The following is a 26,898-nucleotide window of genomic DNA, read 5'->3' as shown; positions in this document are numbered from 1 at the left end:
CGGTGATGATCTTTGTGAATCGGTATGTGAAGGTAAGCATCTTTTAAATCCACTGTGGTCATGTACTGACCCTTTTGGATCATGGGTAAGATTGTCCGAATAGTTTCCATTTTGAACGATGGAACTCTTAGGAATTTGTTTAGAATCTTTAAATCTAAGATTGGCCTGAAAGTTCCCTCTTTTTTGGGAACCACAAACAGGTTTGAGTAGAACCCTTGTCCTTGTTCCGACCGCGGAACCGGATGGATCACTCCCATTAATAACAGATCTTGTACACAGCGTAGAAACGCTTCTTTCTTTATCTGGTTTGTTGACAACCTTGACAGATGAAATCTCCCTCTTGGGGGAGATAATTTGAAGTCTAGAAGGTATCCCTGAGATATGATCTCTAGCGCCCAGGGATCCTGAACATCTCTTGCCCAGGCCTGGGCGAAGAGAGAAAGTCTGCCCCCCACTAGATCCGGTCCCGGATCGGGGGCTCTCGGTTCATGCTGTCTTTGGGGCAGCAGCAGGTTTCCTGGTCTGCTTGCTCTTGTTCCAGGACTGGTTAGGCTTCCAGCCTTGCCTGTAACGAGCCACAGCTCCCTCCTGTTTTGGTGCAGTGGAGGTTGATGCTGCTCCTGTTTTGAAATTCCGAAAGGGACGAAAATTAGACTGTCTAGCCTTAGCTTTGGCTTTGTCTTGAGGTAGGGCGTGGCCCTTACCTCCTGTAATGTCAGCGATAATTTCTTTCAAACCGGGCCCAAATAAAGACTGCCCCTTGAAAGGTATATTAAGTAATTTGGACTTAGAAGTAACATCAGCTGACCAGGATTTTAGCCACAGCGCCCTACGTGCCTGTATGGCGAATCCTGAGTTCTTAGCCGTAAGTTTGGTTAAATGTACTACGGCCTCCGAAATGAATGAATTAGCTAGTTTAAGGACTCTAAGCCTGTCCGTAATGTCGTCTAGCGTAGATGAACTAAGGTTCTCTTCCAGAGACTCAATCCAAAATGCTGCCGCAGCCGTAATCGGCGCGATACATGCAAGGGGTTGCAATATAAAACCTTGTTGAACAAACATTTTCTTAAGGTAACCCTCTAATTTTTTATCCATTGGATCTGAAAAGGCACAGCTATCCTCCACCGGGATAGTGGTACGCTTAGCTAAAGTAGAAACTGCTCCCTCCACCTTAGGGACCGTTTGCCATAAGTCCCGAGTGGTGGCGTCTATTGGAAACATCTTTCTAAATATTGGAGGGGGTGAGAACGGCACACCGGGTCTATCCCACTCCTTAGTAACAATTTCAGTTAGTCTCTTAGGTATAGGAAAAACGTCAGTACTCGCCGGTACCGCAAAGTATTTATCCAACCTACACAGTTTCTCTGGTATTGCAACGGTGTTACAATCATTGAGAGCTGCTAAGACCTCCCCTAGTAATACACGGAGGTTCTCCAATTTAAATTTAAAATTTGAAATATCTGAATCCAATCTGTTTGGATCAGAACCGTCACCCACAGAATGAAGCTCTCCGTCCTCATGCTCTGCAAGCTGTGACGCAGTATCAGACATGGCCCTAGTATTGTCAGCGCACTCTGTTCTCACCCCAGAGTGATCACGCTTGCCTCTTAGTTCTGGTAATTTAGACAAAACTTCAGTCATAACAGTAGCCATATCTTGTAATGTTATCTGTAATGGCCGCCCAGATGTACTAGGCGCCATAATATCACGCACCTCCCGGGCGGGAGATGCAGGTACTGCCGCGTGAGGCGAGTTAGTCGGCATAACTCTCCCCTCGCTGTTTGGTGAAATTTGTTCACATTGTACAGATTGACTTTTATTTAAAGTAGCATCAATACAGTTAGTACATAAATTTCTATTGGGCTCCACCTTGGCATTGGAACAAATGACACAGATATCTTCCTCTGAGTCAGACATGTTTAACACACTAGCAATAAACTTGCAACTTGGTTATAATCTTTTTTAGCAAAAACGTACTGTGCCTCAAAGAGGTACTAAACGATTAAATGACAGTTGAAATAATGAACTGAAAAACAGTTATAGCATCAAACTTTAAAACAACACAACTTTTAGCAAAGGTTTGTTCCCATTAGTAAAATAACAATAATTAAATTTGACATAAAAATTACAGAGCAACGTTTTTATTCACAGTCAATATAAAATTCTCACAGCTCTGCTGAGAGAATCTACCTCCCTCCAAAGAAGTTTGAAGACCCCTGAGATCTGTCAGAGATGAACCGGATCATGCAGGAAATATAAGAGTAAATGACTCGAATTTTTTGATGCGTAGCAAAGAGCGCCAAAAACGGCCCCTCCCCCTCACACACAGCAGTGAAGAGAAACGAAACTGTCACAATTAAAACCAAACAACTGCCAAGTGGAAAATAATGCCCAAATATTTATTCACTCAGTACCTCAGAAATGTAAACGATTCTACATTCCAGCAAAAAACGTTTAACATGATAAATACTTATTAAAAGGATTAGTGACTTTTAACAGAGTAGTTCCGGTGAAATACCATCCCCAGAATACTGAAGTGTATACATACATGTCATTATAACGGTATGGCAGGATTTTCTCATCAATTCCATTCAGAAAATAAAAACTGCAACATACCTCAATGCAGATTCATCTGCCCGCTGTCCCCTGATCTGAAGCTTTTACCTCCCTCAGATGGCCGAGAACAGCAACATGATCTTAACTACTCCGGTTAAAATCATAGTAAAAAACTCTGGTAGATTCTTCCTCAAACTCTGCCAGAGAAGTAATAACACGCTCCGGTGCTATTGTAAAATAACAAACTTTTGATTGAAGTCATAAAAACTAAGTATAATCACCATAGTCCTCTCACACATCCTATCTAGTCGTTGGGTGCAAGAGAATGACTGGGACTGACGTAGAGGGGAGGAGCTATATGCAGCTCTGCTGGGTGAATCCTCTTGCATTTCCTGTTGGGGAGGAGTTATATCCCAGAAGTAATGATGACCCGTGGACTGATCACACATAACAGAAGAAACACTAGTTAGCTGTGTGTATAAAACGTGCTGTCCCTATTGACTATACAGAGGGCTGTGAATAGTGTATTTAGGTGTTTCCAAAGATGCTGTCTGTTTCAACTAAAACTTATGGCCACCATTGCAGATGTACTGTATAGGGACAGCACAGTGTATACGCACAGCTCTGCATAGTGTATAGGGACAGCACAGTGTATACACACAGCTCTGCATAGTAGTGTATAATGACAGCACAGTGTATACACACAGCTCTGCATAGTAGTGTATAATGACAGCACAGTGTATACACACAGCTCTGCATAGTAGTGTATAATGACAGCACAGTGTCTACACACAGCTCTGCATAGTAGCGTATAATGACAGCACAGTGTCTACACACAGCTCTGCATAGTAGCGTATAATGACAGCACAGTGTCTACACACAGCTCTGCATAGTAGCGTATAATGACAGCACAGTGTCTACACACAGCTCTGCATAGTAGCGTATAATGACAGCACAGTGTATACACACAGCTCTGCATAGTAGCGTATAATGACAGCACAGTGTCTACACACAGCTCTGCATAGTAGCGTATAATGACAGCACAGTGTCTACACACAGCTCTGCATAGTAGCGTATAATGACAGCACAGTGTCTACACACAGCTCTGCATAGTAGCGTATAATGACAGCACAGTGTCTACACACAGCTCTGCATAGTAGCGTATAATGACAGCACAGTGTCTACACACAGCTCTGCATAGTAGCGTATAATGACAGCACAGTGTCTACACACAGCTCTGCATAGTGTATAATGACAGCACAGTGTCTACACACAGCTCTGCATAGTGTATAATGACAGCACAGTGTCTACACACAGCTCTGCATAGTGTATAATGACAGCACAGTGTCTACACACAGCTCTGCATAGTGTATAATGACAGCACAGTGTCTACACACAGCTCTGCATAGTGTATAATGACAGCACAGTGTCTACACACAGCTCTGCATAGTGTATAATGACAGTACAGTGTCTACACACAGCTCTGCATAGTGTATAATGACAGCACAGTGTCTACACACAGCTCTGCATAGTGTATAATGACAGCACAGTGTATACACACAGCTCTGCATAGTGTATAATGACAGCACAGTGTATACACACAGCTCTGCATAGTAGCAAACATCCTCAAACTTGGCCCTCCAGAGGTTTTGGAAGTACATTTCCTATGATGCTCAGCCAGCTGATATGCTGGCTGAGCATCATGGGAAATGTAGTTCCAAAACCGCTGGAGGGCCAAGTTTGAGGATGTCTGTGTATAGTGACAGCTCTCTCTGTATAGTGTATAGGGGCAGCACATTGTATACACACACAGCAACCTGTATAGTGTATTGAGACAGCACAATACACTAGTTAGCTGTGTGTATACAACGTGCTGTCCCTATTGACTATACAGAGGGCTGTGAATAGTGTATTTATAGTGCCCATAAACAACAGTGCCCCCAAACCATTTGCTTATATCTATGCCACTGGGATGTAGACATCTGTTTAATTATTAGTCCAATTGACATTTTACTTACAGTTAGACATTTCTGGCATAACTATAAAATATTGTTTTATTAAACTTTAATTGTAAAATGTAGAGCTGCACATTCTCCTTAGTTCTCTACAAGATACACAGGCATTACTCAAAGCCGTCACTTGTGAGGTCTTCTGAAGGCAGCATTGGATCATTATGGGTAAAATTATTCATTTTACCCAGAATGATTCAATGATCCAATGCTGCCTTCAGAAGACCTCACAAGTGACGGCTTTGAGAAATGCCTGTGTATCTTGTAAAGAACTAAGGACAATGTGCAGCTGAGCTATACATTTTGCAATTAAAAAGATTAATAAATCAATATAGTTATGCCAGAAATGTCTGCAAGAGGTGCAAAGGTCCCTCACAGTTCAGTCTATCAGTGTTTCCATCAGTTGGCACAAAAAACATTTAATAACTTTAAGAGAGTCTCTTTTTGGAAATCTGAAGACCTCCCCCTATGCAGCCTCATTAGGTATGTACCTTTATTGTGTCAGCTATTGCAGATGCACGCATGGTCTAATGTTTGCAGAACTTTTTTTTTTTATGAAAGTCAAAGTTTTGATTGGCAAGACTTCTCATTATCTTAAGTGTCTAGTTTTTCCCCCCATTAATTTAATTAGGCTTTTCAGTTTTCACAGATACTGGGTGAGCAAGATGGTCTCTGTCACCTTTGCATTTGTGTCTTTACATTTAATGTTCAACTTCTAACCCTTTTTATGTTGACAAATATTTTGTTTTCTGTAACTCCAGTCTCAAAGACAAACTATGCAGCTAAAATGAATCTCGTTAACATTCATTAACATGAGCTTATACAAGCAAACTTCTCAGCATGCCCCATATTTTTTATAGCACTGATAACTGAGGGGGACTTATAGGCAGCTCTTACCAAATCAAACGGCTTACGGCAGTGCACGCACCCTCTGCTAAACGTGAGTGACATGTGACTATGCGCCAACAGCGACAGCGCACTTAGAAGACTTTAGGCGCACTGAGGCTTCCAGGATGCCAATAAACTACTACTGCAGGATAAACAACCACTCCCGGTATGATGGATGTGCCGTGTGAGGGCTCCAGGATGAACATCTCCGGGTAATGGGTATGATTACAAGACGCGCGCGGCAGTGCATTACTTGGCTAATAATGCTCCACATATGATTTGTGCCGACTCTGCTGAGGCATGTTGAAGCTCAATTTTCGGTGCACCTCTACATGGGAATACCCAAGCTGTGGCAGTCCATGAGTAATGTTAATAATAAAGATGTAAGAAAAGTGCTCACCAAACTCCAGAAGATTTTTCACAGTACTTCTCCTTAGGTCCTCGAGCGCTACAGTGCAGAGGGGCCCCGTACCCTTACGGTCCGTAAGCAGTAGCTCTCCCTCTCGCCCTTCTCAGTGTCTCCACCTCAGTATGCGGCAATCTGGATGCGCGGGCACTTTGCTTACGCGTTTCGGCTGTCTAGCCGTAATCATACCCTATAGTGCTATGCCTTACAATCACTTATAAGACAGGAGAATCAAGCCCATTGGCTCCAAAGTAAAACTTAAGTTAAAGCCAAAAAGAGTATATAATGAGCGCAGGGTGGGGCCACCAAACTCCTGGTTTAAACAGTAAATACAAATCTTAATGAACAGGAGCACTACAGCTAAAGGTGGATAAAGCAATAATAATCCTATAAATATATGTGAAAAAGTGTAAAGATAAATACAAATGTGTCTAGAGATGTGTCTAGAAATGTCCAAACAATGGGATAAATAATATGACAATGCGAGCAGAAACGGCAGGCTTACCCCCAGGTAGTGTGTGACTTGATTGCCTCAGAGTGAAATTACAGCCGTAGCGGGATGACGTCACCTTTATGGGCGCCGTCCTGGATGAGCAATTTGATTGGTCCTTCTCCGATCAGCTTGAGACTGTAGCTGCCGTACTCCACAAAGCAGAGTATCCGCTCTTTAGTGCCTGAAAGCACGTAGGGTACTCTTAAAAGATGATGTGTGGAAAGTGCAGGTTGTGGAATAAGTAAACAATATTTCCAATAAAAAGGTCAGTGACCTCGCTGCAAACCAAGTTGGCAGTTCTCAGTGCACAAATAAGCACCAATATGAAATTAGGTCGTGCTGGCTTGTTAGATCATGCTGGCTTTTTAGATGAATTCTCCAATCTTTTTCAACCAGGGTTCACAAGCGTCACAATTCCAAATAATGGAGTAGATACTGTAGCTTCAACTACAGAATGGATATATGTCTGTGGGTTGCAACTTACATCAACGAGTTTCTCCCTATACAGGGCTGTTTCAAGATCTTGAAAAAGCCCTGTATAGGGAGAAACGCGTTGATGTAAGTGGCAACCCACAGACATATATCCAAGATCTTGAAAAAGCCATGTATAGGGAGAAATGTGTTGATGTAAGTGGCAACCCACAGACATATATCCATTCTTTCAACAATAGCTAATATGTACACACAAATGAATAAATAAAATAATTCATGACATGCATTGTATTACAGAAAATACCACTGAACATATCCATTGTGAGCACCTAGGAATGTTATAACAGAATAGAAATCCTTATACTGCTATAATGTTAATGTGTATGTAGTAGTCCCAATGTTACAAAAGGACAAATAAAAAAAAATACTGGTAAGAGACAATAATAACTGAAAACTAGTTAGTGTCAACAACCACATTGTATAATGTATAAACAACACTATTATATAATCAATCACAATGAGTGATGAATATACAGGATGGATGGCAACATGACATAAAAATAGTGGGTGTATAAAGATCTTACACTTTGACTTTGGGCTTGACAACTAAATGCGGAATGTAATGTGGAGTGAACTAATAATGACCAATCCACCCCAAAACTCCAACAACAAGACTATTCCCAATAGTTGATCATATCAAATCTAGAGTTGAGGCCCCGTGGGTAGCCTGGTATCCAATTAGAAAATCCAAAATATTTCCCTTTTTGCCAAAAGCTGGTCCAGATTACCACCCCGTCTGGGCAAAACCACTTTCTCAATAGCACACCACCTGAATGTATTAAGGTTACTACTATGTATTCCAGCATAATGCTGGACCAGGGGAGTGGATGCCTTACCTATGTTGATTGTGGACAAGTGTTCTCTGATTCTGGATATATAACATAGCTCACAAGGACGATACCGGCTATTGCCACACTTATACATGCCAGTGTGCCTAAGCCAAGAGCCGTTGGTACTAGGAGTATGTTTCAACCGTGTAGTGGCCATAATGAAGCCTAGGGTTCTACTCTTTTTGTAGGAGCACCTGATTCCATTGTCCACAACTCTGGTCAGATGATCATCCGCTGCAAGAAGTATAAAAAGGTTTTTTACTATTTTGCCAATTTGCTGATATTGAGCACTGTACTCAGTAACAAAATGGACACCCTTGAAATTATCTGTGCGAGTTCCTTTCTCTTTATTGCCCAATAGTGTGTCCCTGGGAATAGACTCCACAACTCTCCTATCCCCGAGTATATCATGTTTGGGGTATTTCCTGTCTGAGTCTTTCACTGAGCTCATTTGTTGAAAGGTCTCAAGTATAGTACCTCTACTGTGAATGGGATAGAATCTGGACTTATTCTTCAGAGAGAGACACCCCTGCTCACTGCACCCAAAGTTGTTCTGGATTCATTCTCCAGTGTCCATAATAAAATAACAGATTTCTTCAAAAAGTTGGAAATTGTTCTTAGTGGGCAGGGACGGTCTATCCTGACATCCTACTATTGGTTCACTCCTCCTAAAGTGTTTTCTCAGGGGTAAATTCCTTATCAAACCGTTTACATCCAGGAGGGTCTGAAACATTAAAATTAGTTAGGAGAAAAACCCAAACCAAAAAAAAAAAGGAAATTTATGCTTACCTGATAAATTTATTTCTTTTACGATATGACGAGTAGGGGTGTTGAAAATAATCGGCACAACGATGCAGCCTTTAACAAGCCGAATCGATTCACGCAGTCACGTGACCCCTCCTCCAGACCGACACCAGAGGCAAGGCGACCGCGGCATGGCTAAAGAGTGAGTTGTTTATATAAGGAACATGACGATCTTATGACAACTTCCAGCAGTGCTGACAATAGCACTTCAACTTCTACGCTCTTCTGCTCTTTAAAAATGTTGAGTCACTCTTTTTACACAAAGCGAGTCGCTCCTTACCGGTAGTAAGATCACCAAGGGACATAGAGGTAAATATATTCAGGAAGGAGAACATTATTTAATCAGACTAAAACACAAGGAAGCGAGTTTGTATACAACGATCATGAAAGTGTCTGCTCTCTGGCCCCGGGTAAGAATAGATTGTAGAAATCAGGGAATTCATTAGCCAGAAGTTGAGGAAAAAAACATTTATGTAAGAACTTACCTGATAAATTCATTGCTTTCATATTAGCAAGAGTCCATGAGCTAGTGACGTATGGGATATACATTCCTACCAGGAGGGGCAAAGTTTCCCAAACCTTAAAATGCCTATAAATTCACCCCTCACCACACCCACAAATCAGTTTAACGAATAGCCAAGAAGTGGGGTGATAAGAAAAAAGTGCGAAAGCATAAAAAAATAAGGAATTGGAATAATTGTGATTTATACAAAAAAATCATAACCACCACAAAAAAGGGTGGGCCTCATGGACTCTTGCTAATATGAAAGAAATGAATTTATCAGGTAAGTTCTTACATAAATTATGTTTTCTTTCATGTAATTAGCAATGAGTCCATGAGCTAGTGACGTATGGGATAATGAATACCCAAGATGTGGATCTTCCACGCAAGAGTCACTAGAGAGGGAGGGATAAAATAAAGACAGCCAATTCCGCTGAAAAATAATCCACACCCAAAACAAAGTTTAAATCTTATAATGAAAAAAACTGAAATTATAAGCAGAAGAATCAAACTGAAACAGCTGCCTGAAGTACTTTTCGACCAATAACTGCTTCAGAAGAAGAAAATACATCAAAATGGTAGAATTTAGTAAAAGTATGCAAAGAAGACCAAGTTGCTGCTTTGCAAATCTGATCAACCGAAGCTTCATTCTTAAATGCCCAGGAAGTAGAGACTGACCTAGTCGAATGAGCTGTAATCTTTTGAGGCGGAGTTCTACCCGACTCAACATAAGCATGATGAATCAAAGACTTTAACCAAGATGCCAAGGAAATGGCAGAAGCCTTCTGACCTTTCCTAGAACCAGAAAAGATAACAAATAGACTAGAAGTCTTTCGGAAATCTTTAGTAGCTTCAACATAATATTTCAAAGCTCTAACTACATCCAAAGAATGCAATGATTTCTCCTTAGAATTCTTAGGATTAGGACATGATGAAAGAACCACAATTTCTCTACTAATGTTGTTAGAATTCACAACCTTAGGTAAAAATTTAAATGAAGTTCGCAACACAGCCTTATCCTGATGAAAAATCAGAAAAGGAGGCTCACAAGAAAGAGCAGATAATTCAGAAACTCTTCTAGCAGAAGAGATGGCCAAAAGAAACAAAACTTTCCAAGAAAGTAATTTAATATCCAGCGAATGCATAGGTTCAAACGGAGGAGCTTGAAGAGCCCCCAGAACCAAATTCAAACTCCAAGGAGGAGAAATTGACTTAATGACCGGTTTTATACGAACCAAAGCCTGTACAAAACAATGAATATCAGGAAGATTAGCAATCTTTCAGTGAAAAAGAACAGAAAGAGCAGAGATTTGTCCTTTCAAGGAATTCTAAAAGAATGCCAAGAAAAATCATGAGAAGAACACCAAGAAATGTAAGTCTTCCAGACTCGATAATATATCTTCCTGGTCTTAACGGAAGAGTCCACGGTTGGCAAGTAGCCATCCGGACAAGATCTGCATACCAAAACCAGTGAGGCCATGCTGGAGCCACCAGCAGAACAAACGAACGCTCCTTTAGAATCTTGGAAATCACTCTTGGAAGAAGAACTAGAGGCGGAAAGATATAGGCAGGATGATACTTCCAAGGAAGTGACAATGCATCCACTGCTTCCGCCTGAGGATCCCTGGATCTGGACAGATACCTGGGAAGTTTCTTGTTTAGATGAGAAGCCATCAGATCTATTTCTGGAAGTCCCCACATTTGAACAATCTGAAGAAATACCTCTGGGTGAAGAGACCATTCGCCCGGATGTAACGTTTGGCGACTGAGATAATCCGCTTCCCAATTGTCTATACCTGGGATATGAACCGCAGAAATTAGACAGGAGCTGGATTCCGCCCATACCAGTATCCGAGATACTTCTTTCATAGCCAGAGGACTGCGAGTCCCTCCTTGATGATTGACATATGCCACGGTTGTGACATTGTCCGTCTGAACACAAATGAACGACTCTCTCTTTAGAAGAGGCCACGACTGAAGAGCTCTGAAAATTGCACGGAGTTCCAAAATGTTGATTGGTAATCTCGCCTCTTGAGATTCCCAAACCCCTTGTGCTGTCAGAGACCCCCAAACAGCTCCCCAACCTGTCAGACTTGCATCTGTTGAAATCACAGTCCAGGTCGGAAGAACAAAAGAAGCCCCCTGAACTAAACGATGGTGGTCTGTCCACCACATCAGAGTGTCGTACAATCGGTTTTAAAGATATTAATTGAGATATCTTTGTATAATCCCTGCACCACTGGTTCAGCATACAGAGCTGAAGAGGTCGCATGTGAAAACGAGCAAAGGGGATCGCGTCCGATGCAGCAGTCATAAGACCTAGAATTTCCATGCATAAGGCTACCGAAGGGAATGATTGAGACTGAAGGTTTCGACAAGCTGAAATTAATTTCAGACGTCTCTTGTCCGTCAGAGACAAAGTCATGGACACTGAATCTATCTGGAAACCTAAAAAGGTTACCCTTGTCTAAGGAATCAATGAACTCTTTGGTAAATTGATCCTCCAACCATGTTCTCGAAGAAACAATACAAGTCGATTCATATGAGATTCTGCTAAATGTGAAGACTGAGCAAGTACCAAGATATCGTCCAAATAAGGAAATACCACAATACCCTGTTCTCTGATTACAGATAGAAGGGCACCGAGAACCTTTGAAAAAATCCTTGGAGCTGTTGCCAGGCCAAACGGCAGAGCCACAAACTGGTAATGCTTGTCTAGGAAAGACTCTCAGAAACTGATAGTGATCTGGATGAATCGGAATATGCAGATATGCATCCTGTAAATCTATTGTGGACATATAATGCCCTTGCTGAACAAAAGGCAGAATAGTCCTTATAGTTACCATTTTGAATGTTGGTATCCTTACATAACGATTCAATATTTTTAAATCCAGAACTGGTCTGAAGGAATTCTCCTTCTTTGGTACAATGAAGAGATTTGAGTAAAACCCCAGCCCCTGTTCCAGAACTGGAACTGGCATAATTACTCCAGCCAACTCTAGATCTGAAACACATTTCAGAAATGCTTGAGCCTTCACTGGATTTACTGGGACACGGGAAAGAAAAAATCTTCTTGCAGGAGGCCTTATCTTGAAGCCTATTCTGTACCCTTGTGAAACAATGTTCTGAATCCAAAGATTGTAAATCGAATTGATCCAAATTTCTTTGAAAAATCGTAATCTGCCCCCTACAAGCTGAGCTGGAATGAGGGCCGCACCTTCCTGTTGACTTGGGAGCTGGCTTTGGCTTTCTAAAACGCTTGGATTTGTTCCAGACTGGAGCTGGTTTCCAAACTGATACCGCTCCTGTAGGGGAAGGATCAGGCTTTTGTTCCTTATTGTGACGAAAGGAACGAAAACGATTAGTAGACCTAAATTTACCTTTAGATTTTTTATCCTGTGGTAAAAAAGTTCCTTTCTCCCCAGTAACAGTTGAAATAATAGAATCCAACTGTGAACCAAATAATTTATTACCCTGGAAAGAAAGGGAAAGCAAAGTTGACTTAGAAGATATATCAGCATTCCAAGTTTTAAGCCATAAAGCTCTTCTAGCTAAAATAGCTAAAGACATATACCTGACATCAACCCTAATGATATCAAAGATGGCATCACAAATAAAATTATTAGCATGTTGAAGAAGATTAACAATGCTATGAGAATTATGATCTGTTACTTGTTGCGCTAAAGCTTCCAACCAAAAAGTTGAAGCTGCAGCAACATCCGCTAAAAATATAGCAGGTCTAAGAATATTACCTGAACATAAGTAAGCTTTTCTTAGAAAGGATTCAATTTTCCTATCTAAAGGATCCTTAAAGGAAGTACTATCTGCCGTAGGAATAGTAGTACGTTTAGCAAAAGTAGAGATAGCCCCATCAACCTTAGGGATCTTGTCCCAAAACTCTAATCTGTCAGATGGCACAGGATATAATTGCTTAAACCGCTTTGAAGGAGTAAATGAATTACCCAAATTATTCCAAAAAAAAGACGCCCACATTATTTGGCGCCTAATTGCTTTAAGCGCCAAAAATGACGCCACATCCGGTAACTCCAACATTTTTGGCGCAAAAACGTCAAAAAAATGACGCAACTTCCGGCGACAAGTATGACGCCGGAAATGACATGGAATTTTTTTGCGCCAAAGTAGTCCGCGCCAAGAATGACGCAATAAAATGAAGCATTTTCAGCCCCCGCGAGCCTAACAGCCCACAGGACAAAAAGTCAAATTTTTAAGTTAAGAAAAAATTGATTATTCAAATGCATTATCCCAAATAATGAAACTGACTGTCTGAAATAAGGAATGTTGAACATCCTGAATCAAGGCAAATAAATGTTTAAACACATATATTTTGAACTTTATATAAAAGTGCCCAACCATAGCTTAGAGTGTCACAAAAATAAGACTTACTTACCCCAGGACACTCATCTACATGTAGTAGAAAGCCAAACCAGTACTGAAACGAGAATCAGTAGAGGTAATGGTATATATAAGAGTATATCGTCGATCTGAAAAGGGAGGTAAGAGATGAATCTCTACGGCCGAAAACAGAGAACCTATGAAATAGACCCCGTAGAAGGAGATCATTGAATTCAAATAGGCAATACTCTCTTCACATCCCTCTGACATTCACTGCACACAGAGGAAAACCGGGATCCAGCCTGCTGCGAAGCGCATATCAACGAAAAATCTAGCACAAACTTACTTCACCACCTCCATGGGAGGCAAAGTTTGTAAAACTGATTTGTGGGTGTGGTGAGGGGTGTATTTATGGGCATTTTAAGGTTTGGGAAACATTGCCCCTCCTGGTAGGAATGTATATCCCATATGTCACTAGCTCATGGACTCTTGCTAATTACATGAAAGAAATATGATATGCAGGTATTAAACAGAGTGACGTTAAAGGGACAGTCTACACCAGAATTTTTATTGTTTTAAAAGATAGATAATCCCTTTATTACCCATTCCCCAGTTATAATATACTTTTAACCTCTGTGATTATCTTGTATCTAAGCCTCTGCAAACTGCCCCTTTATTTCAGTTCTTTTGACAGACTTGCAGTTTAGCCAATCAGTGCCTGCTCCCAGATAACTTCACGTGCACGAGCACAGTGTTATCTATATGAAATAAGTGAACCAACACCCTCTAGTGGTGAAAAACTGCTAAAATGCATTCTGAAAAGGTGCCCTTCAAGGTCTAAGAAATTAGCATATGAACCTCCTAGGTTAAGCTTTTAACTAAGAATACCAAGAGAACAAAGCAAAATTGGTGATAAAAGTAAATTGGAAAATTGTTTAAAATTACATGCTCTGTCTAAATCATGAAAGTTTATTTTGGCCTAGACTGTCCCTTTAATAAAGGATGTGAAACCCTTTAATAGAGCGAGTTGTTTCTATGAAGAAACGAAGGCTTCTGTAGAGAGTGGTGGGCAGTAGTTGCATGTTCAGAGCAGGCGTGTTTAAAACAGAGGCTTGAAATGAAAGTGGCCGCTCAGAATTGGCAAGTACCGCCCACCCCTCTCTACAGAAGCCTGCGTTTCTTCATAGGAACAACTGTTAAATAGGATTGTATATCCCATACATCACTAGCTCATGGACTCTTGCCAATTACATGAAAGAATAATTGAATTTATTTTTTTAATCTTTTTTCTATCCGATTAATCGGACCATAATCATCCGATTAATCGGATAGAAAAAAACAGAATTTATGTTTACCTGATAAATTACTTTCTCCAACGGTGTGTCCGGTCCACGGCGTCATCCTTACTTGTGGGATATTCTCTTCCCCAACAGGAAATGGCAAAGAGCCCAGCAAAGCTGGTCACATGATCCCTCCTAGGCTCCGCCTACCCCAGTCATTCGACCGACGTAAAGGAGGAATATTTGCATAGGAGAAACCATATGATACCGTGGTGACTGTAGTTAAAGAAAATAAATTATCAGACCTGATTAAAAACCAGGGCGGGCCGTGGACCGGACACACCGTTGGAGAAAGTAATTTATCAGGTAAACATAAATTCTGTTTTCTCCAACATAGGTGTGTCCGGTCCACGGCGTCATCCTTACTTGTGGGAACCAATACCAAAGCTTTAGGACACGGATGAAGGGAGGGAGCAAATCAGGTCACCTAAATGGAAGGCACCACGGCTTGCAAAACCTTTCTCCCAAAAATAGCCTCAGAAGAAGCAAAAGTATCAAACTTGTAAAATTTGGTAAAAGTGTGCAGTGAAGACCAAGTCGCTGCCCTACATATCTGATCAACAGAAGCCTCGTTCTTGAAGGCCCATGTGGAAGCCACAGCCCTAGTGGAATGAGCTGTGATTCTTTCAGGAGGCTGCCGTCCGGCAGTCTCATAAGCCAATCTGATGATGCTTTTAATCCAAAAAGAGAGAGAGGTAGAAGTTGCTTTTTGACCTCTTCTTTTACCAGAATAAACAACAAACAAGGAAGATGTTTGTCTAAAATCCTTTGTAGCATCTAAATAGAATTTTAGAGCGCGAACAACATCCAAATTGTGCAACAAACGTTCCTTCTTTGAAACTGGATTCGGACACAAAGAAGGCACGACTATCTCCTGGTTAATGTTTTTGTTAGAAACAACTTTCGGAAGAAAACCAGGTTTAGTACGTAAAACCACCTTATCTGCATGGAACACCAGATAAGGAGGAGAACACTGCAGAGCAGATAATTCTGAAACTCTTCTAGCAGAAGAAATTGCAACCAAAAACAAAACTTTCCAAGATAATAACTTAATATCAACGGAATGTAAGGGTTCAAACGGAACCCCCTGAAGAACTGAAAGAACTAAGTTGAGACTCCAAGGAGGAGTCAAAGGTTTGTAAACAGGCTTGATTCTAACCAGAGCCTGAACAAAGGCTTGAACATCTGGCACAGCTGCCAGCTTTTTGTGAAGTAACACAGACAAGGCAGAAATCTGTCCCTTCAAGGAACTTGCAGATAATCCTTTCTCCAAGCCTTCTTGAAGAAAGGATAGAATTTTAGGAATTTTTACCTTGTCCCAAGGGAATCCTTTAGATTCACACCAACAGATATATTTTTTCCATATTTTGTGGTAAATTTTTCTAGTTACAGGCTTTCTGGCCTGAACAAGAGTATCAATAACAGAATCTGAGAACCCTCGTTTTGATAAGATCAAGCGTTCAATCTCCAAGCAGTCAGTTGGAGTGAGACCAGATTCGGATGTTCGAACGGACCTTGAACAAGAAGGTCTCGTCTCAAAGGTAGCTTCCATGGTGGAGCCGATGACATATTCACCAGATCTGCATACCAAGTCCTGCGTGGCCACGCAGGAGCTATCAAGATCACCGATGCCCTCTCCTGATTGATCCTGGCTACCAGCCTGGGGATGAGAGGAAACGGCGGGAATACATAAGCTAGTTTGAAGGTCCAAGGTGCTACTAGTGCATCTACTAGAGTCGCCTTGGGATCCCTGGATCTGGACCCGTAGCAAGGAACCTTGAAGTTCTGACGAGAGGCCATCAGATCCATGTCTGGAATGCCCCACAGTTGAGTAATTTGGGCAAAGATTTCCGGATGGAGTTCCCACTCCCCCGGATGTAAAGTCTGACGAATCCGCTTCCCAATTTTCCACTCCTGGGATGTGGATTGCAGACAAGTGGCAGGAGTGAGTCTCCGCCCATTGAATGATTTTGGTCACTTCTTCCATCGCCAGGGAACTCCTTGTTCCCCCCTGATGGTTGATGTACGCAACAGTCGTCATGTTGTCTGATTGAAACCGTATGAACTTGGCCTTTGCTAGCTGAGGCCAAGCCTTGAGAGCATTGAGTATCGCTCTCAGTTCCAGAATATTTATCGGTAGAAGAGATTCTTCCCGAGACCAAAGACCCTGAGCTTTCAGGGGTCCCCAGACCGCGCCCCAGCCCATCAGACTGGCGTCGGTCGTGACAATGACCCACTCTGGTCTGCGGAAGTTCATCCCTTGTGACAGGTTGTCCAGGGACAGCCACCAACGGAGTGAATCTCTGGTCCTCTGATTTACTTGTATCGTCGGAGACAAGTCTGTATAGTCCCCATTCCACTGACTGAGCATGCACAGTTGTAATGGTCTTAGATGAATGCGCGCAAAAGGAACTATGTCCATTGCCGCTACCATCAAACCTATTACTTCCATGCACTGCGCTATGGAAGGAAGAGGAACGGAATGAAGTATTTGACAAGAGTTTAGAAGTTTTGTTTTTCTGGCCTCTGTCAGAAAAATCCTCATTTCTAAGGAGTCTATTATTGTTCCCAAGAAGGGAACCCTTGTTGACGGAGATAGAGAACTCTTTTCTACGTTCACTTTCCATCCGTGAGATCTGAGAAAGGCCAGGACTATGTCCGTGGTCATGAATTGACCTTCCTGGATGGAAGGAAGAATTGTTCGAATGGTTTCCATTTTGAACGATGGAACCTTGAGAAACTTGTTTAGGATCTTGAGATCTAAGATTGGTCTGAACGTTCCCTCTTTTTTGGGAACTACGAACAGATTGGAGTAGAACCCCATCCCTTGTTCTCCTAATGGAACAGGATGAATCACTCCCATTTTTAACAGGTCTTCTACACAATGTAAGAATGCCTGTTTTTTTATGTGGTCTGAAGACAATTGAGACCTGTGGAACCTCCCCCTTGGGGGAAGCCCCTTGAATTCCAGAAGATAACCTTGGGAGACTATTTCTAGTGCCCAAGGATCCAGAACATCTCTTGCCCAAGCCTGAGCGAAGAGAGAGAGTCTGCCCCCCACCAGATCCGGTCCCGGATCGGGGGCTAACATTTCATGCTGTCTTGGTAGCAGTGGCAGGTTTCTTGGCCTGCTTTCCCTTGTTCCAGCCTTGCATTGGTCTCCAGGCTGGCTTGGCTTGAGAAGTATTACCCTCTTGCTTAGAGGACGTAGCACTTGGGGCTGGTCCGTTTCTACGAAAGGGACGAAAATTAGGTTTATTTTTGGCCTTGAAAGACCTATCCTGAGGAAGGGCATGGCCCTTACCCCCAGTGATATCAGAGATAATCTCTTTCAAGTCAGGGCCAAACAGCGTTTTCCCCTTGAAAGGAATGTTAAGCAATTTGTTCTTGGAAGACGCATCCGCTGACCAAGATTTCAACCAAAGCGCTCTGCGCGCCACAATAGCAAACCCAGAATTTTTCGCCGCTAACCTAGCCAATTGCAAAGTGGCGTCTAGGGTGAAAGAATTAGCCAATTTGAGAGCACGGATTCTGTCCATAATCTCCTCATAAGGAGGAGAATCACTAGTGATCGCCTTTTCTAGCTCATCGAACCAGAAACACGCGGCTGTAGTGACAGGGACAATGCATGAAATTGGTTGTAGAAGGTAACCTTGCTGAACAAACATCTTTTTAAGCAAAACCTTCTAATTTTTTATCCATAGGATCTTTGAAAGCACAACTATCTTCTATGGGTATAGTGGTGCGTTTGTTTAAAGTAGAAACCGCCCCCTCGACCTTGGGGACTGTCTGCCATAAGTCCTTTCTGGGGTCGACCATAGGAAACAATTTTTTAAATATGGGGGGAGGGACGAAAGGTATACCGGGCCTTTCCCATTCTTTATTTACAATGTCCGCCACCCGCTTGGGTATAGGAAAAGCTTCTGGGGGCCCCGGGACCTCTAGGAACTTGTCCATTTTACATAGTTTCTCTGGGATGATCAAATTCTCACAATCATCCAGAGTGGATAACACCTCCTTAAGCAGAGCGCGGAGATGTTCCAACTTACATTTAAATGTAATCACATCAGGTTCAGCTTGTTGAGAAATTTTCCCTGAATCTGAAATTTCTCCCTCAGACAAAACCTCCCTGGCCCCCTCAGACTGGTGTAGGGGCCCTTCAGAAACAATATCATCAGCGTCCTCATGCTCTTCAGTATTATCTAAAACAGAGCAGTCGCGCTTACGCTGATAAGTGGGCATTTTGGCTAAAATGTTTTTGATAGAATTATCCATTACAGCCGTTAATTGTTGCATAGTAAGGAGTATTGGCGCACTAGATGTACTAGGGGCCTCCTGAGTGGGCAAGACTGGTGTAGACGAAGGAGGGGATGATGCAGTACCATGCTTACTCCCCTCACTTGAGGAATCATCTTGGGCATCATTTTCTCTAAATTTTGTGTCACATAAATCACATCTATTTAAATGAGAAGGAACCTTGGCTTCCCCACATTCAGAACATAGTCTATCTGGCAGTTCAGACATGTTAAACAGGCATAAACTTGATAACAAAGTACAAAAAACGTTTTAAAATAAAACCGTTACTGTCACTTTAAATTTTAAACTGAACACACTTTATTACTGCAATTGCGAAAAAGTATGAAGGAATTGTTCAAAATTCACCAAAAATTCACCACAGTGTCTTAAAGCCTTAAAAGTATTGCACACCAAATTTGGAAGCTTTAACCCTTAAAATAACGGAACCGGAGCCGTTTTTATCTTTAACCCCTTTACAGTCCCTGGTATCTGCTTTGCTGAGACCCAACCAAGCCCAAAGGGGAATACGATACCAAATGACGCCTTCAGAAAGTCTTTTCTATGTATCAGAGCTCCTCACACATGCGACTGCATGTCATGCTTCTCAAAAACAAGTGCGCAATACAGGCGCGAAAATGAGACTCTGCCTATGATTAGGGAAAGCCCCTAGAGAATAAGGTGTCCAAAACAGTGCCTGCCGATATTATTTTACAAAATACCCAGATTAAAATAATTCCTCAAGGCTATGGAGTATAAAATATGTTTATATATAAATCGATTTAGCCCAGAAAATGTCTACAGTCTTAAAAAGCCCTTGTGAAGCCCTTTTTTTCTGTCTGTAATAAAAATGGCTTACCGGATCCCATAGGGAAAATGACAGCTTTCAGCATTACATCGTCTTGTTAGAATGTGTCATACCTCAAGCAGCAAAAGTCTGCTCACTGTTCCCCCAACTGAAGTTAATTCCTCTCAACAGTCCTGTGTGGAACAGCCATCGATTTTAGTAACGGTTGCTAAAATCATTTTCCTCTTACAAACAGAAATCTTCATCTCTTTTCTGTTTCAGAGTAAATAGTACATACCAGCACTATTTTAAAATAACAAACTCTTGATTGAATAATAAAAACTACAGTTAAACACTAAAAAACTCTAAGCCATCTCCGTGGAGATGTTGCCTGTACAACGGCAAAGAGAATGACTGGGGAAGGCGGAGCCTAGGAGGGATCATGTGACCAGCTTTGCTGGGCTCTTTGCCATTTCCTGTTGGGGAAGAGAATATCCCACAAGTAAGGATGACGCCGTGGACCGGACACACCTATGTTGGAGAAATTCCCTTCCTGCTTTGTGGAGGAAGAGGAAGCAGAGGGTACTCCTTTAAAATTTCGAACGGAACGAAAATTATGTCAGAAATTATTTCCTTCAATTCAGGCCCAAATAGGGTCTTACCTCAGGATAGCTAAAAGCTTAGATTTTGATGACACATCAGCAGACCAAGACTTGAGCCATAACGCTCTATGCACTAAAATGGCAAACCCTGCATTTTTCGCCGCTAATTTAGCAATTTGAAAAGCGACATCTGTAATAAAAGAATTAGCTAGCTTGAGAGACTTAATTCTATCCAAAATGTCCTCTAATGGAGTCTCAACCTTCAGAGACTCTTCTAGAGCATCAAACCAAAAAGCTGCTGCAGTAGTAACTGGAACAATGCAAGCTGTAGGTTGTAAAAGAAAACCCTGATGAATAAATCATTTCTTTAGAGGACCCTCTAACTTCTTATCCATAGGGTCTTTGAAAGCACAACTGTCATCAATAGGTATAGTTGTACGCTTAGCCAGGGTAGATATATCTCCCTCCACCTTAGGGACCGTTTGCCAAGAGTCCCGAATGGAGTCTGATATGGGAAACATTTTCTTAAAATTAGGAGGGGGAGAGAACGGTATACCTGGTCTATCCGATTCAATTTTTACAATTTCCGAAATTCTTTTAGGAACCGGAAAAACATCAGTGTAAGTAGGTACCTCTAGATATTTGTCCATCTTACACAATTTCTCTGGTGGTATCACAATAGGGTCACAATCATCCAGAGTTGCTAAAACCTCCCGAAGTAACAGGCAGAGGTGTTCAAGTTTAAATTTAAAGGACATGACGTCCGAATCTGTCTGAGGCAACATATTTCCTGATTCTGAAATTTCTCCCTCAGACAGCAATTCCCTGACCCCCAACTCAGAGCACTGTGAGGGTACATCGGAAATAGTCAATAACGCATCAGAGGATTCAGTATTCACATTAATACCTGACCTACTGCGTTTACCCTGTAACACTGGTAATTTAGATAATATCACTGTAAGGGAAGTTGACATAACTGCAGCCATCTCCTGCAGAGTAAAATTAGACGCACTAGAGGTACTTGGCGTCGCTTGTGTGGGCGTTAAACGTTGTGACACTTGGGGAGAATTGGATGGCATAACCTGATTCTCTTCAGATTGAGAATCATCCTTAGGCACACTTTCTTTACCTAAAATATGCTTTTTACAATGTAAGGCCCTTTCAGTACAAGAAGTACACAATGTAAGAGGGGGTTCCACAATGGCTTCCAAACACATAGAGCAATGAGTTTCCTCAATGTCAGACACAATAGTCGTTAAACACTTTATTTATTGATTTAAACAATTTTTTGAAAAATGTGTACTGCGCCTTTAAGAAATAAAAAAGCGCACAATTTTTCCCAAACTGCCTAAAAACGTTAAATAACGCTATATAATTAACTACATATTCAATCGTGCCAAAAATTATTGCACCCTAAGAGCAAAGGGTGAAATTAACCTTTAAAAGATATTTATAGCAAAACATATATTTGATTTGAAAAAATGACCCCTGCACCTCGCCACAGCTCTGCTGTGGCGCCTACTTGCCCCCAGGGTACAGCAAAATGACTCGACAACGATCCGGTTAACAAAACATCAGTTTAGGCCCAACCGGAGCTAATGCCTGCTGCCGTCTCAGAATAAACTGCGGGTCTGAGCGCGCAAAAATAGGCCCCGTCCATCATGGACGACGTTCGCATTAGCCTGTACAACCGCATGGGAAGCGGTTAGCAATAAAGCTATGTGGTCCCCTAAGCACAACAAATATACAGCCATACTGATTATTTGATCTTTCAAATAAAAAAACGTTAAGCTGCCTCTCCCAGTGTCCCTTTATATTTGCTGCAATAAATCCTTTATATATGCTGCCTTAAGCCCAGTACTATGTCAAAAAAATAAACACAGGATTTTCAGTAATACCCTTTGTTTACAGGTCCTTGCAGGGAAAAAAAATGTCAACCAGTTCTGATATACCAAGTCTCCTCAGAAATAAAGGACTGAACATACCTCAATGCTGCTTGTAGCATGAAACCGTTCTCCACACTGAAGATTTCTCTTGTACTACCTTCAGAAGCTCTGTGGGAACCAACATGGATCTTAGTTACATCTGCTAAGATCATCAACCTCAGGGCAGAAATCTTCTTCCATATCTCCCTGAGGAAAATAGTACTCACCGGTACCATTTAAAATAAAAAAAACTTCTTGATTGAAGAAACTAAAACTAACACCTCACTTTACCTCTTCCTAGTACTAACACAGGCAAAGAGAATGACTGGGGGTGAAGGGAAGGGAGGAGCTATATATATATATATATATATATATATATATATATATATATATATATATATATATATATATATATATATATATATATATATATATATATATACACAGCTCTGCTGTGGTGCTCTTTGCCACTTCCTGTTAGCAGGAGGATAATATCCCACAAGTAAGGATGAAATCCATGGACTCGTCGTATCTTGTAGAAGAAATATGTAAATAAAAAATGGATACTCACCGGACTGCAGTCACAATTCTGGTTGTGTCCATGAAGAACAAGAGTAGATGTAGAATGTTTCCTCCAAATTAGCTTGTCAAACAGATTATTCAGGCCAGGTATGAGTTTGAACTCTGCTATCATTTTATGAACCTAGCATGAATGGTAAAAACAAAAATCAAGATTAAGTATCACTCATCTTGTTTGTAGTTCATCAAATAGGTAACATACATGGGAAATCTTATGTCACAAGTGGAATGAAAACATTTATATAGACACAAAATGGATCTTAAAAAGACTACCCCTCACTACCCACTTTACAAAATGGGGACAGGAGTAGGGAATAAATTCCCAGAAATCCCAAGCACGCTGGAATTCTGAAGAGAACATCCATTTCACATGCTTCAATATATGGAGAGAGTCTTGCCAGCTCAGGGGTAATTAATTATAAAGGAGCTACCCATGACATGGAAAGATGCATGTTAAACAACCAAGCCTGTACAGCTTACAGCAAAGTAAACTAGGTTTTCGCATCCTTAGTGATAAGGAGTCAGATTCATATATGTATCTTATGCAACAGTTTGTTTATCCTGTTTCATATACTTTTTACAGTCACAGTGAATTATCTGAATGCGAATTGGTATTTTCTCAAAGTATAAGGTTTTAATGGGTTGTTCTGTTGATCAATGCAATCTTATTTGCAGTCATATTCTAGGCTTAAAGGACCAGTCAAAGTAGATTTGCATAATCAACAAATGCAAGATAAGACAATGCAATAGCACTTTGTCTGAACTTGAAATGAGTAGATTTTTTTTTTTTTACACAATTTTAAATGTTGTCTATTTCCACTCCCCCTGTACCATGCGACAGCCATCAGCTAATCACAAATGCATACACGTACCATGTGACAGCCATCAGCAAATCACAAATGCATATACGTGTATTCTGTGAATTCTTGCACATGCTCTGTACAAGTTGGTGACTTAAAGTTTAAATATAAAAAGAAAGTGCACATTTTGTTAATGGACGTAAATTGCAAAGTTGTTTAAAAGTGCATGCTCTATCTGAATAATGAAAGTTTAATTTTGACTTGAGTGTCCCTTTAAGTGTAATAGTGCAGATTAATATAGGATTGTAAAATGAGCACTGCAGTCTTCTTTCAAAAGTCATAAGTTATAAATGATCTTTTCAGAAAGAACAGGCAACAATGAAATTCTAGTTATAGCTACAACTGAGAATCTAATTTTTTCACTAAGCTGAAAGCAAATGAGACCTGAATGATCCAGTTACCCACAATACATTTTTAAAATAGCAGATCACTTAATTTGAACTGCATATATTGTCAAGGTTACTGTAGCAACATAAAAAAATGTTTTTAGACATGACAGCACAGGATTTAAGTTATGTATACAGAGAAAGCAGTAACCTCTATTCCAGTATAAGTCTTTAGCTAGTCAGGTGTAAAATTATTATTTATGCTTACCTGATCATTTCTTTCATGGTGGTGAGAGAGTCCACTAATCCAATACTCCTGGGAATTATACTACTAAACACTAGGAGGCAGCAAAAATCCCAAAACTCCAAGAGCCCTTAAAACCCCTCCACCTTTCTGGAAACTAGTCTGAAGTATAGCCATGCCAGAAAAAGAAGAAAAGTAGGAAAGCAATACAAAAAGGAAATTTATGCTTACCTGATAAATTGATTTCTTCTACGATACGACGAGTCCAAGGATTTCATCCTTACTTGTGGGATATTAACCTCCTGCTAACAGGAAGTGGCAAAGAGCACCACAGCAGAGCTGTATATATAGCTCCTCCCTTCCCCTCCACCTCCAGTCATTCGACAAAAAGTTATAGGAAGAGAAAGGAAAAGCTAAAAGGTGCAGAGGTGACTGAAGTTGTAGATAATAAAAACTATAATCTGTATAAAATTGACAGGGAGGGCCGTGGACTCGTCGTATCGTAGAAGAAATCAATTTATCAGGTAAGCATAAATTTCCTTTTCCTCTAAAAGATACGACGAGTCCACGGATTTCATCCTTACTTGTGGGATACAATACCAAAGCAACAGGACACAGATGAAAGGGAGGGACAAGATACTTAAACGGAAGGCACCACTGCTTGAAGAACTTTTCTCCCAAAAACAGCCTCAGAAGAAGCAAAAGTATAAAATTTGGAAAAAGTATGAAGGGACGACCAAGTCGCAGCCTTGCAAATCTGTTCAACAGATGCATCATTTTTAAAGGCCCATGTGGAAGCCACAGCCCTAGTAGAATGAGCCGTAATTCTTTCAGGAGGCTGCTGTCCAGCAGTCTCATATGCCAGTATGATTATACTTCTTAGCCAAAAAGAAAGAGGTAAGTCGTAGCTTTCTGATCCCTACGCTTTCCAGAATAAACAATGAATAATGAAGATGATTGACGGAAATCCTTAGTTGCCTGTAAGTAAAACTTTAAGGCACGGACCACGTCCAGATTATGCAACATACGCTCCTTCTTAGAAGAATGATTAGGACATAAGGAAGGAACAACAATTTCCTGATTAATATTTTTGTTCGAAACAACCTTAGGAAGAAATCCAGGATTAGTACGTAAAACCACCTTATCAGAATGAAAAATGAGATAATGCGAATTACACCAACGCTGAAAGCTCAGAAACTCTTCGTGCAGAAGAAATGGCAACCAAAAACAGAACTTTCCAAGATAACAATGTAATATCTATAGAATGCATAGGTTCAAACGGAACCCCTTGAAGAACACGAAGAACTAAATCCAAACTGCAGGGAGGAGTAATAGGTCTAAATACAGGCTTAATTCTAGATAAAGCCTTACAAAAAGACTGAACATCTGCCAAACGTTTGTGAAACAGAATTGACAAAGCAGAAATTTGTCCCTTTAAGGAACTTGCTGATAACCCTTTCTCCAGTCCGTCTTGGAGAAAAGACAGAATCCTGGGAATCCTAACTTTACTCAATGAGTAACCCTTGGATTCACACCAATAAAGATATTATTTTTCTAGTGACAGGCTTTCTAGCCAGTATCAAAGTATTGATGACCGAATCAGAGAATCCTCGCTTCGATAAAATCAAGCGTTCTATTTTCTCTGCAGCTGACTGCGTGGAGATTGATTTGGATGTTGGAAAGAACCTTGAATGAGAAGGTCCTGTCTCAAAGGAAGTTTCCACGGTGGCAGAGAGGACATGTCCACTAGATCCGCATACCAAGTCCTGCGTGGCCATGCAGGCACTATCAGGATTACTGAAGCTCTCTCCTGTTTGATTCGACCAATCACGCGAGGAAGGAGAGGAAATGGTGGAAACACATAAGCTAGGCTGAACGACCAAGGCACTGCGCCAAGGCATCAGTTCGGCCAGAGGATCCCTCGACTTGGATCCGTATCTTGGAAGCTTGGCATTCTGTCGAGATGCCATCAGATCCAATTCCGGACTGCCCCAACAGAGAATAAGTGAAGCGAACACCTCCGGGTGGAGTTCCCACTCCCCCAGATGAAAGGTCTGTCGACTTAGAAAATCCGCTTCCCAGTTCTCTACTCCTGGGATGTAGATTGCTGACAGATGACAAGAGTGGGCCTCCGCCCATCGGATTATCTTGGATACTTCTATCATCACTAAGGAACTCCTTGTTCCCCCCTGATGATTGATATATGCCACAGTCGTGATATTGTCCGACTGGAATCTGATGAATTTGGCCGAAGCCAACTGAGGACACGCCTGAAGCGTATTGAATATTGCTCTCAGTTCCAGAATATTGATTGGAAGTAGAGACTCCAACTGAGTCCAAACACCCTGAGTCTTCAGGGAATTCCAGACTACACCCCAGCCCAGAAGGCTGGTGTCCGTTGTCACTATCACCCACGATGGTCTGCGGAAACAAGTCCCCTGGGACAGATGATCCGGCGACAACCACCAAAGAAGAGAGTCTCTGGTCTCTTGATCTAGATTTATCTGAGGAGATAAATCCGCATAATCCCCATTCCACTGTCCGAGCATGCACAGCTGCAGTGGTCTGAGATGAAAGCGAGAAAAACGGAATGATGTCCATTGCCGATA

At 41.3% G+C, this 26,898-nt stretch overlaps 1 protein-coding gene across 1 annotated transcript in view; it reads right to left on the bottom strand.

Annotated features, from left to right (window-relative positions):
• Nucleotides 1–26,898, bottom strand: part of TRPC4AP (transient receptor potential cation channel subfamily C member 4 associated protein) — a 288,555-nt gene that overhangs the window by 97,473 nt on the left and 164,184 nt on the right. Inside the window, exons 10-12 of the mRNA XM_053696832.1 lie at nucleotides 22,852–22,983; nucleotides 20,553–20,597; nucleotides 1–14 (exon numbers count right to left, since the gene is read on the bottom strand). Coding sequence (XP_053552807.1) covers nucleotides 1–14; nucleotides 20,553–20,597; nucleotides 22,852–22,983 — 191 coding nt within the window. The remainder of the gene's footprint in view (nucleotides 15–20,552; nucleotides 20,598–22,851; nucleotides 22,984–26,898) is intronic.

This window comes from Bombina bombina, chromosome 1 (genome assembly GCF_027579735.1).
Source record: "Bombina bombina isolate aBomBom1 chromosome 1, aBomBom1.pri, whole genome shotgun sequence".
Classification (NCBI taxonomy): domain Eukaryota; kingdom Metazoa; phylum Chordata; class Amphibia; order Anura; family Bombinatoridae; genus Bombina; species Bombina bombina.
The sequence above is the reverse complement of the archived record's forward strand: the minus strand, read 5'-3'. Positions and strand labels throughout refer to the sequence as shown.